We start from the raw sequence: 17,899 nt of genomic DNA, 5'->3' as shown, positions 1-17,899 counted from the left end.
AAAGACCTGACATTTTGAACTCCAGCTTATATTCCTGACCTCAGTATAATTTTAGTGTATGAACTTGGATGTGTTATTTCACTTTATAAGCCTTCAATTTCCTTCTCAGTAAACTGGGAGGTGGGAGGAATGAGGAGTGGGCTTTATGACTGCCATGCTACCAAGATCTCACAGTTCTAAAATTTAACAAGCTTTCCCTTTGTTGAATAATGGTAAGTACAGACAGTGAGGGATAAGAAAGATTCTTATCCTTAAAGGATGTTCCTCGGTTTTAGTTTGGCATGCAAAGTCCAGTCCTGCTGGATTGTACAATTGACTCATTTGTACCTGCTTAAAGCAGAGGTAAATTGAGAGGTGGTAGTGTTTGGGGTTCATTAATTACTATTCGTTAATAATTTATGAGCCATCAAGGCATTAATCCATATTTTTAGTTCTTCCTGCATTTTTCCTTATTCATAATTCTTTGCTTAATTGCTTTTTCCTTTAAAAATGGGGGAGCTGAGACCTTGGATATTTGCCTAATGGCTCAAGCAGAGCTATGACCCATTGCCAAGCCTTTCAGTCCTTTTATAGCCTGGGAACACTTGCCATTGAAAGAAAGCTGATGGGTTTGATTTTCCTGAAAGAGACACTTTGCACCGACCTCTAGCCCCATTAAATACTCTGGCCATTGCCCATTTGCTGTAATGGGTGCAATAAAATTTGTTTTAATTTAGGATATGATCAAGTAGGGAATATTGACAAAGACAAAATAATGTTTTGAAAACAGCCAGGATGAAATCATGAATAAATAAATATGTTGAATTTATCTGATAAATTAGCAAAGGCTTATTCATAAGAGTCTGGACTATTTCAAAGTTAGGCCAAAGGTGATTCCATTTCTAATAGAAATGTTGTCTTTCTCTTAGGCCAGAGAAAAGGTATGCTGCCTAGAAAGACATTGCAAAGTGTAGAAAGGCATTTATCCCTTCTGACAGATCTGTTTTAAATAGATCTATTTGTTTTCAGCTAAATGCCAAAAGGAACAGCCAGATGACTCTAGTAGCCTTTTCTATGGGAAGGCATTTATTTTCTTTGTGTAAACACCTTTATTAGGGATCTCAGCAGGCTGTTTCTTCACCTTTTCTTCATATTAGTCCCTTAGATTAGTGTCAAAGAACTGAAATTCTGGTTAAATATTACCTGTATGTGCTTCCTTTTGAGTGAAAGAAATGACTTCTAACTTAGATATATTCCTCTTGAGGAAGGGGATGAGGGTGCATGTGGCTTTGATTTCTGTGCTAATATTCTTACATAGGTAACGTTGTTAGGACAGACGGCGAACAGGTCCAACAAAGCACAAAGCATATTTGCAAAGCTGTGAGGCCTCGGATGATGTTATTTTATGCAGAGTCCAAATGGCTAAATCTTCCAGGTTACAGGTAGCCCGAGGGCATTTTTAGCTGCACAAAAACTAATTGGACCAACTTGAATGGAAGAAAATGTTGCCTGAAGTCTTTAATCACACTAGTAACCTAATCGTTTTCTGTTCAACTTTGGGCAGTTTAGGAAGATGAATCCCCGTGCATGCAGCTTAGGAAAACTTGCACACGCTCTGAGCATTTGGGGGCAATCATAAACATCTCATTTAGAAAGTTCAGTGTGTGTCTCATGTTTTGACATCACTGCTCAGGAACAGGAAGACCATTGCTAGATAAGGAAAAGTTCTGACAAAAGAAAGCTGGTTCTGGCTTTCCTATAGTAGTGAGAAATATTTCTCCATGAAGAATTTATTTATTTGTTTGTTTTTAATTTATTTTTTATTGTTATTTCCCCCAACACCCTCCTGCACTGTTGGTGGGAATGTAAGCTGGTACAACCAGTATGGAGAAAAGTATGGAGGTTCCTTAGAAATCTATACATAGAACTACCATATGACCCCACAATCCCACTCTTGGGCATATATCTGGACAAAACTTTCCTTAAAAAAGACACATGCACCCACATGTTCATTGCAGCTCTATTCACAATAGTCAAGACATTGTGGAAATGTCCATTAACAGATGACTGGATTAGGAAGATGTGGTATATATACACAATGGAATACTACTCAGCCATAAAAAAGAATGAAATAATGCCATTTGCAGCAACATGGATGGAACATGAAGAATTTATTGATCATCATGCAACAGGTCCAAAACTCTGTTACTCATGACTAATTCAGTGAGCTCCCCTAATGGTAACACTCCAACATTTTGACATGTGCTGCTGTTAAATGAAGTGTATTTTAGAAGAACATGGACTGGAAGTCTAACGACCTTTGTTCAGGTTCTGGTTCTGCCTCTTGATAGCTCTGTGAGTTTATGCAGGTTATTCAGACTTTCTGAACCTGACTTCCACCTGCATAGCATTAATACCTTCTCAGACACCTCAGGAGGTTTTGTAAAAAATCTTTAAGCTAATCAAGAAAAGTATGTAAGAGCTATAAAGCCCTTTTCAAATATAAGAAATTATTATTATATCATGATGATAGAACTTAATGTTCTAGGTCATTTTATTTTCATTTGGTTGTTTTCATTTCACTCTTGCTTCCAAGCCACGTAGACTATATACGTTTGCTATAATTCACTAAGTCAAAATCCCTAGCTCTGCAAAAGTCACACTTGAAGAACATAATAAAAATGGTTTCTTGTGGGCATTCCCTTGAGGGACAGCAGGTTGAGGATCTGGCAATGTTACTGCAGCAGCTCGGGTCACTGCTGTGGCTGGGTTTGCCCCATGGCTCAGGAACTTCCAAATGTTGCAGGCGAGGCCAAAAAAAATGGTTTGTTGTGGACTATATGCCCATCTGAAATCTTCTTTGGAATGTACTTCAGTCAGAAGCAATTATGGCACTAGCAAGTATTCTGAGAATTCATGAAACACCACAGCCAAAACCATGATTCACTGCTTTAGTACCAAAAGCATTTGGCAGGCTGTAGTTTGGAAGCCACAATACTGGCTGCTTTTGAGACTTTGAATGAGGCCACTTGCACTCACCGTGGCACTGTCTGCGCCTGGCACTTGGGCAAAATGGCACCAAAATTCCCTGGAGTCTCTGCAGACACAGAATTTTCCTTATTTCCTCTTGGGCCTCCCTTAACAATATATGTTTCTGGATTAAGAGATGAGAGAATGTTTCAGGGTTTTTTTCCCCCACCCCTCAGGCATTGCAACATGAGTATTCTACCAATTTATCTGATATAAAAGCTTTTGTGAAGCAGCTCTGAATGTTCCAATCCCAACCTTATACAACCTGTCATTCAAATACTTAATGATGGGTTTATTGAAAGTGATTTCTCCACACTTGCCTTTGCTTCATCTTAGATGGCAGTGTGGTTCTTCCTTAGGGAAAAAAAAAAAAAAAAAAAAAAAAAAAAAAAAAACGCTAAAGGAAGATGGTTCCTTCAGGCAAATAGCATGGTTCAGTTACTATATCAAATGAAATGTATCTAGACAAAAAGCTGCAAACACCAGCTTTAGTAGGAGCATAATGTGTAGCCAGGGATGCTGTGGCATGTGTGTGGGAATCAGGCTTTCAGCCCTGACCAAATGTCAGACAGGGTGGATAAGGAAGATAAAAATCTCCTGCCTAAGTGGGAACTGTGTAATCTCACTTTGCCTTTCCAACACATCAAAGCTAGTTTCACAAAGTCTACATGGTTCACAGATACCTTCGAAAGAATCATAGAATGTAAGAAATATAGGGACCCAGAACATCATGTCATGGGACCTCTAAGTGGACACCTGGCTCCCTCTGTAGCCCCCAGCACCACAAGATGCTCCAGCCACAGCTTGATTACATCCAGCAGATGGGACAAATACCGCCTTTTGGAACAACTCCATCCATTTTGGGGCAATTCTAATTTTAGGAAATACAGTATTTTGTTTCAACAATCCCCAATGTCTAAGGCTCAACTTAAAACTGAGGGGAATGTCAACCTACCTGAGGCCTGCATTGGTCCTGAATATTCAGCCGGCAGCAGCCCAGTCTAACCATTTGTCATCTGGCACAGATGACCCCTCGTTACTAACAAAGCATTCAGTAGAAACTCTGCCCATTATCTGCAGGAATCTGGCTGTTATGTTCTAACCTATGGAGTTCCCCTTCAAATTTATCTTTACAAAAAGAAATAAAGTCAGTCTGGCACTACTTCTTTTGTCTTACTGAAGCCATGCTAGTGGTTAGCAGAACTTTTTTTAAGTATACAGAAAATTTTGTTTTAATATTCCTTTCTGGAGTTTTGCCTGGAATGTTCTTTAACCCACCAGTTTAATGTGTACACACTACCTAACTCCTACTTGGAAGAACTGAAACTATGTTGGGTGTATTTTATCTGCTAGTACTTTCCCTATTCTTCACAGTTCCTCTGTATTACATGTGTATTGATTTAATTCTCATTGGATGATATTTTTGCTTAATGTCCTTGTCGTGAGCATCATTATCTCTGCATTCATTTCAATCCAACATAGTCTCATATTTTAGTTTTGAATGCCCTTGTTGTCTTTGCATGAGTGACTATTTGCAAACAGGCTATTTTGTGCTGACAAACCATAGTCTGAATTGCATACACACACAAAAATATGAATTGCATGTTTTAGATTTGGGTGTAAACTGGCCTCATTAGCAGCCAGTCATCTAGGTACTCTATACCCATAAAGCATGGCTTAAGAAGCAAAACATAATTTCTAAATTTTGGTTCTGCTCTTCATTCTGGATAAATTATTCATCCCTTAGTGCACCTTTTAAGAGAAAATGGCTAATAATTATGCTTATCTTTACATATACATCACAAGCTAATATGAACTTCTTTAGCCTAAAATGACTGAAACTTTTTAGCATTAAAATAAGATATATCAATATAATGTTGTAGTATACAAGAACTAACCTAAGACTATAATGTTCTATTTTAAAAGAGAAAATTTCATTCCATCCCCATAAAAATATACATAAAATTGCCATTTATTGCATATCATTCATATACATGCCTATATATAATATATATCATCCTTTTAGCATAAAAGAAGCTACCTAGGTGACCAATAATATGAAACACTGCAAAACTGAATGCTTTCCTTACCTGTCATTAGTTCACATTTACTTTCATTGAGTTCATGGGGCAGCTGCATCCTGGAAATGCCTGTTTTCACTAACCATGACTTCTGCAAACAGAGGTCCTGATGTGTCTCTCAAACTCTGGGCTTCTGTGAAACTCCTGCTGAAGTCTGGATACACATGGGTTGAGAACAACAAGTTCCTCTGATCGGGGTCTGGTTTCTTCTGCTTTGTTTGACTAGGGTGTGCTTAGTGTCCATCTGTCTGTCACCCTAGAAGAGTGGCCAGAGACAGCCTATGTGGTATCTCTTGGGCAGGAAGGTTAAGTCCCCTGGCATGAATTGCATTCTGCAACTGAATAAATAAGACAGCTCAGAGATGGACTTTTATTCTTAGGAAAACTGATAGCCTTTTGGATGATAAAATATTTATTCCCTATTATCTTCTTGTTGCCAAGACTACTGGTTATGGCACATTTTAAAAAGGAGTTAGAGTGCTAAAGAGGCTACAGGAATTAGTAGGGTAATTTTTATTTTGAAAAAATATTTTGAGTGATATTATATTGCCCAGGACTGAGTGTGCATTTAATGCTGATTGAGATCACACCATGTCCAGTACTTGAAATCACACTTTAAGCCAATACTTTTTTTCTTCTTTTTTATCATTGCTTTCCTCTAAGAAACAACATCTTCACTTTATAGCTTAAGAAAGTGAGGCAAAACATGAAGTCACTTTTAAGGCAAGTGAATTAATCAATGTGAATTCATGTGCATGTTTAGAAAAATCTAACTTTAACAAATGAACATTTTGTGATAAATTTAACACACTTTTATTATTTTAACTATTTACAAAGTACCAGCTAAGCCCCACAGGAGACCCAAAGTTGTCAGACAGGATCTCTGACCTGCAGGAGCATTCTGTTTAGTGGGGTATTACCTAGAGAAGGGAAAATTCAGGGGGAAAAAAGCGGATTGAGGAGTTGTAGAATACACATACGCACCGAATGCAAAGAAGGTTAGATTGCAGAAGGGTTGGAGTGGTTCGAAACTGCCATAGGTCACAGGGGAAGTGCCCGGTAAGATCTTGTCACAGAAAGACCTTGTTGAGGGAAGAGTTGAATGACTGAAGAGAAGGACATCATTTAGGGAATCTGTTAATTAGATCATATAAAATTAATTATTGAGCTCCTATGTGCTGAGTGTTGAGTATATAGCAGGGAATAAGGGAGATACAATAGATAAAGCTTCCAATTTCATTGTTTGAAAGAATATGAAAATAAATGGATGAATAAACAGGATATTTTTTTATAGTTCTGAAAGAAAGAAATAGGTAATGTGACAGAGAGTGACCATAGGCAAGAGAATGGTGGTCAGGTAAGGTCACTCAGAGCGGGTGACATTCAACTGAGGCTTGAATGACAGCAGAGCTGGTCATGGGGATGACAAGGAGAGGGGTTCAGTAAACTGGGATTTGGGTTCATTAAGAAAAGCATTTCAAACAGAGTTAACAACAACAAAAAGCTCTGGATTGGGAAAGAGTTTGGAAAGTTCAAAAGACAGAAAGAATGCCAAAAAGAAGTGCTTAGCAAAAAAAAAATAGGAAGAGGGATATGAGTTGAGGTTGGAGACGTAGGCAGGGCCGGGGCCTTGCACATGAGGTAAAGTATTTGTGCTTTATTCTAAATGAGCTGGGAAGCCATTGGAAAATTTTAAGTATGTTTTTAAGTAAAGGAATGGATTGTTCTGTTTTGTATTTTGTAAAGATCACTCTGGGTAATATATGGAGAATGGGTTATAAGGGGACAGAAGTGAAAGCAAGAAAATCAATGGGAGGCAAATTTGCAGAGTCCAGACATGAAAGACACTCTATGGCCAAGACCTTGAAGGAGGAGCACTGGATAGATTAGTGTTACATTTTGGAACAAAGTTAAAAGTATTTGTATTAGATGAGAGAGGTGAGAAAAACAAAGATATCAAGGATAACTCCAAGAACTGAGTGATGTGGTGCCAGTAATGACCTGGAGAGAACTGGCTTGGGACCAGGGAGTTAAGAGTTCTGCTATGGACACAGTAAGGGTAGTTCTGGGGCAACAAGGGTAGCTTCTTTGAAGATGCCAAAGTATGGATGAGAGAGATTACAAAAGGAATTACAGATATATAACTAACTGGTGGATGTGATTAGATATTAGGGTGAGGGTTTTGAGTCTGAAGAGGTAAAAACGAGGTGATTCCATTAAGCAAAATGGTAGAAAAGTAGAAGTTTGGCAAAGGAAAGGATTAATGAAGGCCAGGGATCACACAGAAATTCCCATTTGAATAGTGGGCAAGGGTACAGGCTTTAGATATGAAAGACTTGAATTTGAATCCTAAATGAGCCATTAACCAACCCTGTGCAAGAGCTACTTATAACTGCCCCAGCTTCAGTTTCTAATCTATAAAATAAGAGAAATAATTTGGTAATAATATGATAAAAATTAAATAAACGAAATAGACTATATAAATGCTTAATACATAGGAATCATGCAATAAATATTATTATCATTATCTCTTATAATTACCATTATAATAATAATAATACCTCTCAGAATGTGTTTCATTTACATCGATTATTACTAAAAAATAATATTCTGATTTTTAGTCCCTTTTAAGTAAGGCTTACAAGGATATTAACCTAGGTTTTATATTCAGTTCTCTTTTGCTTTATTTAATCATCAAAACAAATTAAGGAGTGGGATGGACTGGGAGTTTGGGGTTAATAGATACAAACTATTGCATTTGGAGTGGATAAGCAATGACATCCTGCTGTATAGCACAGGGAACTATATCTAGTCACTTGTGATGGAGGATAATGTAAGAAAAAGAATATATATATATAAGTGAGTGTGTGTGTGTGACTGGGTCACTTTGCTGTACAGTAGAAATTGACAAAACCCTGTAAATCAACTATAATGGAAAAAATTAAAATATTTTAAAAATTGCAAATTATTTATGTACTTTTCCCATTTTTTTGATCAATAAACTGAGGCTCAAAAAGGGTGCCATGTCCAAGGTTACACAGTTAGGAACTGTAGCTGACCTGGAAGAGCCAGGACTCACAATAGATCTGAACTTTTCCTCCACAAGTCAATAGTAAGATAAAACACCTTTGTATCACTCTGCCACTTTTCTGGGTATCAATGTTGAGTGAATAAATTCTGTTTTATAAAAATGTTATTAGCAAACTATCACCATGGTTTTCATAGTGTCTCGTGGAATTTTCCAGTGCTGGACAATGTCCCTCTCAAGGCCTGTCTTTGGAGGATATGAAGAGAAGTCTTCCATTCTCACCCATTGACAAATATGGTAAGCACACAGATTTTTCAGACTAAGGAAACCATCCCTAGGAATGTGATACCTATTTGGCTTTCTTTTTTTTTTTTTTTTTTTTTTTTTTTTTTTTTTTAGGGCCACACCTGCAGCATATGGAGGTCCCCAGGCTAGGGGTCTAATCGGAGCTATAGCTGCTGGCCTACACCACAGCCATAGCAACCCCAGATCTGAGCCTCGTCTTCGACCTACACCACAGATCACTGCAATGCCAGATCGTTAACCCACTGAGCGAGGACAGGGATCAAACCCACAACTTCATGGTTCCTCATCGGATTCATTTCCACTGTGCCACAATGGGAACTCCCGTGATACCTATTTGATCATGAAGGAGAAAAGATTCTATTTTGTAATAACTAGAAATGGCGGATGCTTTAGAAATATTATATTGTAAAAGTGCAAACTTTGCCTTTGTAAGCCTTGTATAAGTCTACATTTGTCTCTGCATTTAATAATGTGTGCATAAGTGTGTAAGTGTATGCACAAGTGTAAGAGTGTGTGTGCACTTGGAAAAAATGCCGCTCTTTTCTGAAAATAATCTCCTGAATCTCATGCCATTCCAGACACCCTGTTGCTACCTTCTTGAGCCCACTGCCTCTCTGCCCCACATCGGGAAGGGAGGCAGGGTAAACAAGAGATGAGTTTCCCCAATTACATCATACCCTTGGGGAGTGTTTCCTCTTTGGCAAGCACATGAGAGTAAAGTGCAACCCCAGCTGTTCTTTCAAAAAACTGGAGAGGAGGGGAGGGTATCATTGATGGGATCTGTTTTGCAAGGGACTGTTTTAGAAAGAATTTATAAAGCTCTTAGAGACGGTTAACAGTCTATGCTCACCCCTGGATGCCATAGGATGGGCTGGCCTCCTTGTCATTAGCTGCCATGTTAATGTGCCAGGCCTGTGATGTCCTTTTTCCAACCTCTAAGCCCTATCTTTAATACAGAGAGTTCTGTATTTAATTAGAATTTCAGCATGTGCTTGTTCATTCGTGGGGACTTCCTTTAACAATATGGAGGACTGAAAAAAAAAGTATATCAATTAAAGAGATCAGATTTATTTTAAGAACAGGGTTTGAGGAAGAATAAATGGAATGAGGTGTTCCCGGTTCTGTTATAGGAATAGCCATAGACCCTATAGCTTTGGAATCCTCACCAATGCCCTTCATCTACAGTGTCATTACCGAAGGAAGCCTTTAAAAAACGAAGGGGGGAAAATTGTTCTGCAGATAATGACAAATGACTTGAGAACATTAAAGAAAGGAAACTTTGTACTTCTGACTCCCAGCACATGTCTAGAATGTCGCATAGTGCTTTTTATCATCAGCTTTACAACATAATTGGCCAGTCCAGTAACAGGGGAAAATGTGCACTGTGTCACATCATCACATTTTTTATGGATATAATATCATTTTGCAAACCTTTACAGACGTGACTGCACAACCAAAAAATATAGGGCACCCTTTGAAATGTGTGCTTTGACCAGAAGTCTTTCCTTTCATGGTGAAGTTTCAAGATGAAGAATTTCTTTAACTTAACAATCTGTTTCTCAAAGGATAAGATATTGAACAGAATTCCTCAAGATGGAGAAGTAAGACCAAAGTGATGCAGTAATACAAAAGTCATGTTTTCCTATGCATATACCTACGGGATAGAAGAAAACATTAGGATACTTGAATGGAGTGAAAGCCCAATAGGCCAATAAGATATATTCAGTACCTCCCATTTGGAACATCTCATCGGACAAGAAAGAACCCTTTTATTGCCCTCCACTTCCTAAACCAGTTGTGGTATAACAGCAACTTTATGAACTGTTTCTTTACCACCCCTTCGCCCCACCCCCACCCCCACTGCCAAAGAGCGGGGCTAGAGAACGAAGATAAAATGAAGTACAAAGCTGTGCTTGAGACCTTTCACCCTTAATAACAAAACACGCAGACATGGTTCAGTCTTAAAGTCTGTGGTGAAATTTGATTGTGGTCCCTCTTAAGCTGGGTGGCTGCTCAAAGTCTGTCCTTCAACTCTGGTGATAATGGTATCAATAACAGGTGTCAGCACTCCTGCCCCACAGATTTTGCTACCCATCCCCGAAGGAGAGCCCACCCACCCCACAAGGGTGTACCCTCACAATCAGATGTCCACTGAAGTCCTATGGAGAGAGAGGCATGGAGCATCGCAGGCCAGTCAACCCACATGTGATACCTGAGAATGTTAATTATAGCCGTGAAAGGACCACACGCTTATGAAAGCATCTATCTGTGCCTGGGATGAAGTTGCAGTTTCAGGCTGGACAAAAGGAAATATATTTATTTGCTCTAAGATGTAGATTTCATTTGTGTCCACCCTGAATCAGGATTCAGTCAAGCGTACCCTGCTTCCTCTCACCTCCTCCTCCCCCCACCACAACTTCATGTGGACCAGGGCTGCCCCCACCAGAGGCAGGAGGAGAGGCCGTGGCAGCAGCATTGCAGCAGGGGCACTTCCTCACAGTAGAGTTTATGTGCTGCCTAAGAGATTCTGACAGAGATCCTTCTTATGAAAATAAATATGCCCATCAGGCTGCATATTGCAGATGTCTTGATGAAAATGCGGAGGGCTGAGTTGGTTCTGAAAACTCAGCTATCAAAGAGGAGCAAACGTAGCGATAGCTATTGACAAATGTGCCCATTTTTACAGAAGCAATGGATGGCTTCCTTACTCGGAGTGGGAAGGTAACTGCTTCCCTGCACTTGTCCCGAGTTCTCTAGGACAGCGGCCAGATCCTGAGGCACCAGTTCAATTCTCTGGACATTCTCAGGGCTATTGCTTCAATGAGCATCAAATGTCAGTAATATCCAGACCTAAGTATTGATGTACACTTAAGAATTGGACTCTCAGGGGGAGTTCCCTGATGGCTCAGCAGGTTAAGACTCTGGTGTGGTTACTGCTATGATGAGGGTTCAATCCCGGGCCCAGGAACTTCCGTATGCCTCAGGATCAGCCAAAAAATAATAATTAAAAGGACTCTCAGAGAGAAGAATAAAACATCCAGAGTCAACGTGCTGTAGAGAATCCTCTTCCTTTTCTCTCTACCATCTCCACCTTCCCTTTTTAGCCATCATCTGTTCCACACTCACTGTGTGTCAGACACTGCTCATTGTGCATTACTAAGCTTTTGACTCAGTAATATTGTTTCTCCCATTTACAAGTCTAGACACTGAGCCTCAGAAAGCTTAACACAAGTCACAGAACTAGTACGTAGTGGAGCCAGGATGTAAACCCAGATTTGCCTGACATGAGGCCTGTGCTTTTAACCATCATGATGGGCCACCTCCCTGAACTGTGCGCTTCTTCACTCCACACTCAGAATGTCAGCGGGCCAGCTTGGGTTCAAATCAGACAGCACCCATCATTGATGTTCCTCTGGTCTCAGCGTTCTGTTTTCATTTTAAATTTTGCTTTTGTTTTACAATTGCATGCAGTTCACATGAGTCAGAAGAAGCCGCGTGGCAGCTGTGCATTGTACTGGGTGAGGCTCGTTAAGAAAAATGGGGAGGTGGGCTGAAAAGCCAGTAAGTAACAGCTGAACTTCTTTCCTGATGCAGGCTACGTGTCTGATCCCATGAGCCCGATGTATTTTCATTCTTGCCGGAATAGTGGCAGCTTTGAGGACAGCAGCTGACAGCATTCCACATTTACCTAAGGAGAGCTTCCCCCAAACTGACAGCAACAATTCCAGCCATGGCAGGCTTGCTTCCAATTATAATATTTTACCCTCGAAGGTCTCCTTAAATTGGCTTGTTCATACTGGTCCTATTTAATTCCTTATCACAAGTTGGGCTTTGGATTTGTGGCTAAGGAATGAATTGCAAAAGAACCAAAACAGCATGCATTTGAAGAATTGTTTTTAATTTGGTAAATGAAAAAATAAATGTATTGTCGTTGCTTGGAGGTGGGGCCTCAGCCTGTGGTGGAGACTTAACCATTATTAGGTTTTCCTAGACTGAATTATATACACTTGTGTTTGAGAGCCATGCGTTTGATTTCTTAGAATATTGTTCATTTTCTTATCTCATTATGTTATGTTACTTCTAGTGTCCAGTTCTATAATTAAAGATTCTTTGGTGGCACACAAAATTGATTCCAAAGTGTATTTCATTCCAACCAGACTTCAACTGAGTATACTTTTCTCTTTCAGACATATTGGTAAAAAAATAAGTAATGACCTTCAGATCAAGAAGCTTGCAAAAATATAGCACTTAATTATTTGCCCCCTTCTCTGCATTGTACCGAGTGCTCTGTGCTCTACTCAAGTAACTTGCTGCTGCCAGCGCCAAGGTGTCACAAATGCCATCAGCACTGTTATGAAACTGACTCAGGAAGGCAAGCCTGCCCATCATACCAGGAGCTGGCACAGTGCAGTGGGAAGATAGCTGAAGAAAATGAGAAATCTGCCCTCCACGCTCGTCCCAGCCAAGAAGACAAGAATACTTCCACCAGACAAAATAGTTTTGCCATTGAAAATCTAACAGGGGGGAAAAAAAAAACCAGGAAGGAAACCATAAAAATTCAGTGTCATAATGACTGCTTTAAACCTTGGTAAGAGAAATAACATTAGTAAAGGAAGATTGGGCATCCTCTAAATCAAGGTTTCTGGATCTCAGCACTGAGGAGAGTTTGGAGTGAATCATTCTTTGTGGGGGCTGTCCTGTGTGCACTCTGAGATTTTTAATAACTTCCTGGGGGCTTCTGCCTTGCAGATACCAATAACAGCTCCTTAAGTCACAACATCAAAAATGTCCCCAGACATTTCTAAAGGTGCTCTGGGGGACAAAATTGCCCCAGGTTGAGCACCCTGCCTTCAATCCTGAGATTAGGGGCCTGAAGAGGAATGAAAGGAATATAGTGCCTGACCCTGACTGGCAGCGTTTAGGCAAAACTGCTTCCTTCTCCTCCTTAGTAAGGTGGACTCATAGACAAATGGAATAGAAGAGACGTGCCGATTGCTCCTTCCATGTCTGTGGCAAGCTCCTCCATCCTCCCCTCACCCCTCCCAGTGAGCAATTAGGTTTCTGGAGGGCAATTGCTGTCAACAGCAACCCCACCTCTAAATCCTTCTGAGCCTTTTCTTATGACCTGTGGTTGCAAAATTGAAAGTCCCCACATGTCCTGAATAGCTTGGTGACAGCCCAGTGCAAGTCCAGGGGTAGAAGTTAAAACAAACCCTGGTACTTCCAATTAGGTGTATCTTTTTCTAGCCCCCAGCTCTTTCATTTCCCCACCCAATTATTTTGGAGTCACAGGTACTCTATCCCACCCAGCAGGTTGCCAAGGGGCTTAATGATAAGCAGGACCAAGGAGGCTCACATGATCATACAGGCAAAACACCTCTGGCAAAAACAGAAAAAAGGGGCTGGTCAAAGAGCACCTGTCTCCGTGGCTTTCCCTCTAGCCCTCTGCTCTAGCTGCTTTAGGAAATGAGCCGGCACCAGCCTTGGATACTTTGGGGTGGAATCCTTTTATAAGTTGAGTTGAAAGGAATACCTTAGAAAGTTAAAAAAATTAACTATATACATACATACCAATTTTAACTAAAAGATTCACAGTGGAAGTAATCTGAACGTGCATCTAATCAGGACAGTGCTGGGGTGAAGCAGGTGTCCTCCCAGATTCCCACTGAAGGGAGGTCAGAGCCAGAGGAATAACTGTTTCTGAAATACCCCTCTTTTAGAGAAGGATTTTCTAGAACACATTTGTCAAACTCCCTTTCTTTGTTTCCTTTAATTAACCTCCGCCTCTCCCCACACTATATTTCCTTCTGTTGCTGCTTCCCTCTGGCTCTTGTCTTGTCAAGTATCTGAAAATAATGAGACTAATGTGTCTTGATTCCTGAGAAGGGGAACCTTTTCGCAGATGCCAACCTACAGCTCACAAGCCCTTTTCAATACTGCACCTTTAATGGGGCCCAGGGATCATCGTAGAGTTTGTCTCGGGACCAGGGGGGTTGTGTGGGTTTTTTTCTCCTCGCTGAAAAAAATGTCCCACTAATTGCTTTCTTTTTCTGGTGGTAAAAATGAACGTCTATGATCATGTTTTTGCATGCTTAGCACATTAAATTTTTTCTCTATGTGCATGCAGCACTGAGCTTACTTAGAAGATGTTCAATTAGCTATAATTGTAAGCCAAATTACTGCAGCACCAGGAGAGAGTTATTCCAACAGAGTGATTATTTGGGTTAAATTATTTCCAAAGCTGACATTTCCTTGGGAAAGAGGAGAAAATGGATGCCCGTAGTAGGAAAAAAGGGCTGGTACTAGATGATCCATCTGAAATGGCTCTGATTTCTTTCTCTCTCTTGCTCTCTGTCTGTCTTAATTTCTTCTTTTCTTCCTTCCTTCCATCCTTCCTTCCTCCTTCTCTTCCTCCAACAATAAGCATTAGCTTTGGAATCACTGGGACCTTCTACAGTAGTTGTGTGATCTTGGGCAAGTCACTTCACTTCTCTGAGCCCCGTTATCCATAATATGGTGATAATAAATATTATGTTGTAAAGTTGCTGTAAGGATTGCAAATAATATAAAGTGCTTTTTGTATAGTTCCTGGTTCACCGTAGTAGATATTGCAAATGTTGTTGTTTATTGTTATGTCATGTCATCATGCAGCCAAAGAGCTGTTCTGCAGAAAGAGAGCATGAGAAGGGTAGAGATTATTTTTTTTTCTCTCGTGGAAATAACCACCTAAAAAACCCACTTTTGCAAAACAGTAAACTGCCAAGCTCATGCTTCTGAGGCAGCTAGAGCCAAGAGCCATCAGCTTTAAACAGTGATGTCTTCTTTACATCTGAAATAAAATCTGAAGAGAAATCAAATCCTTTAAATCAAATAGAAGAACCAGAAAGAATTTCCCAAACAAGGGAGATGTTAATTCTAAAAGGAAAAAGAAAACACATTTATTGAGCACCTACAATTGCCAGGAACTATTTTAGATGATTTTAAGTGTATTTCGTTTGTCAGAATAGTTCTGGAAAGGGAGAGTGCTCTTCCTTATTTTTCAAAGGGGTAAGTAAGGAATCCAAGCTAGTACAGAATAAAATCAGTTTTCAAAACTCAGCTTGTCTTGCATTAGTGTCCATGAGTTTTTCACTACACAGTACTGCCTCCACTGTGATGGAGAAAAAGGAATAAAAATAGCAAACATTCAGAATCCAGAATTGTAGTAAAAGCCAACAAACCTGCAGTTCTGCAGTCCTGAGGAAAAAGTGGGAATAACATAGGAGTAGTTTCAGGAACCAAAAAAAAAAACCCCAGAAAACCCAAACCTTTCCTGATTACTATGGCTCATGATTGCAAAGGAAAACAAAACAAAACAAAAATCATTATTTTCTTCATTTTAATTATGGGAAAAAGTGGGCTGGAATAATTCAAGGCTCAGAAAACATACATTGTTATTTTCTAGGCAGAAAGAACCAGAAATGATTGACAGACGCAAGACTCACCGTGATAAGCAGGAACAAAAACGTTGTGAGGGCAAAGCACAGCGATTAGAGAAGCCAAGGAGTTTCACGTTTTCCTCTCCTCATTAGCACACTGGGTAGGGATAGTGAGGAGAGATGGTGTAGCCATTACCAGTAGGATTTGAATACCTTATTCCTTCCTTGTTCTGTGTTGCTTGGAGTTACTCAAGCATGCAGACTGCAGAGCTCCCCCTGATCAATTCCCTTCCATATTTCAAGAGTCACAAGGGCAAAGATGAGCCATTTGACATTTGCAATCCCTTCACAGGGTATCAGCTGAAGCCTCAGCTGCCGCTGTAACAGACTGTGGTCCAAGACTGTCAGCTCAATTAGCACCATATGCAAAACATGATGGAGAAGCAAAATTCCTCTCCTTCCTTGGACATCCTACCTTTTGTGAGGCTAACTCGATATATAAAAAGCAGGGGTTGCACATTTCTCCTCAGGCCAGAGATACAAGGCAGCGCAGCAGCCGACCCAGTGGCAGGGTGCTAATTAAATTAGGCTTCTGGAATTAAACCACTGCCACGGGTGCCAGGCCCTGCTGATGAGGACGGGTCTCCAAAGCACTCTCAGTCTAACTTTATGTTTAATTAAGTGAGATAAAAAAATGCTATTTCAAGTGTCTGCCTTTTAAGCAATGGACTCAAATGCAGGAAAAAGGTATCTTCACTATCTTTAAAAGGTTTTGAAGCCCACTAATTTCATGAACTTCCATCTCTTTTATCTCAACTAATCAGGAAAGAGTAAGAGTCCAGCAAGACTGTGAAATGCAATAAAAAATAATTTGGATGTTGGTTTACCCTTCAGTTTTTATCCATAATAATCCATGGTCTACTTAACAGCACTTCAAAAATTAATCCACGGTGAAGAATGTTAGGTTCTTATTTCAGAGGGCTTTTTTTTTTTTTTCCTTTCCTTTCCTTTCCTAAGTCAAATTAGTAAAGAGAAAAAAAAAATCAATGTCAAGATTAAAGATAGGCATTCCTGCTGTGGTGCAACAGGACCTAGGGTGTCTCTGGAGCTCTGGGATGCAGGTTCAATCCCCAGCCTGGCACGGTGGGTTAAGTATCCAGTGTTGCTGCAACTGCAGCATAGATCACAACTGTGGCTTAGATCTGATCCTTGGCCAGGAAGCTCCTTATGCCTCAGGTGGCCAGGAAAGAAAAAAGATTGAGGGTAATTTGAGGTAAGCAGAATTAAAATGAATAGGATGATGCATTTTTATCCTCTTCCAAGTATGAAATGGTAGGAGGCAGAATATCAGGGAGCAGTTCTCAAACCTTAGCCTGTGTCAGAATCACTGGAGAGTTCATTCAAATGCAGATTCCTGGACCTCACCCCAGGGTTTTAGAATCAGAAACTCTGGAATGGGGCCAAAAATGTGCATTTCCAAAAAATCCCCAGGAGATCAATATTGCTGGTCCCAGGACCACACTTTGAAAAGCACTGGCATTTTGGTTAAAGGCATGAAATTTTGAGTCAGGTGTGGGTGAAAATCTGGTTCAACCCCTTGCTGTGTTTGTGACCTGCCATGGGTAAGAACCTCAGTCTCTGTGATTTTCAGATTCCTGAAGACAATGATTCCTACCTCATAGGTCTGAGTAAAACAATGCATGAAAATCACATAGCACAGCTCCAGGCACATGACAAATGTTCCGTAGCAATCAGCCACGCTTAATACAGCCTTGACCTAGAGTGGAATCAACCAAGCACCAAGGGCTAATCCCACTTCCTAGATGCTAATGAAAGGATTATGGTTTGAGAAATATAAGTGTAAGAAAAATAAACCCTAAATTAGTGTCGTGCCATCAAGGCTATATAACAAAAGAACAAGAGAATAACATAAAAAGCACAACCTGAATAAAATTATAACTAAATTTGCAGTAAAGTTAAATATAAACAATTAATTACTGATGTCTTTAAAGAACATGTATTAGGCACCTCTTTTGGGTCACCTCAAATCTTCTTGG

General features: G+C 40.0%; 1 protein-coding gene across 5 annotated transcripts in view; it reads left to right on the top strand.

Annotated features, from left to right (window-relative positions):
- The window catches only part of LOC102164667 (serine/threonine-protein kinase TNNI3K), a 279,425-nt gene extending 266,875 nt beyond the window's left edge, over positions 1–12,550 (top strand). For 2 of the 5 annotated variants that reach the window (XM_021096471.1, XM_021096470.1), the window contains 2 exons: positions 8,336–8,415; positions 12,019–12,550. In XM_021096471.1, coding sequence (XP_020952130.1) covers positions 8,336–8,415; positions 12,019–12,095 — 157 coding nt within the window. In that variant the 3' untranslated portion in view covers positions 12,096–12,550. The other 3 variants (XM_021096473.1, XM_021096474.1, XM_021096472.1) reach the window with 3 other exon arrangements.

This window comes from Sus scrofa, chromosome 6, assembly GCF_000003025.6.
Source record: "Sus scrofa isolate TJ Tabasco breed Duroc chromosome 6, Sscrofa11.1, whole genome shotgun sequence".
In the NCBI taxonomy this organism is placed as follows: Eukaryota; Metazoa; Chordata; class Mammalia; order Artiodactyla; family Suidae; genus Sus; species Sus scrofa.
The sequence above is the reverse complement of the archived record's forward strand: the minus strand, read 5'-3'. Positions and strand labels throughout refer to the sequence as shown.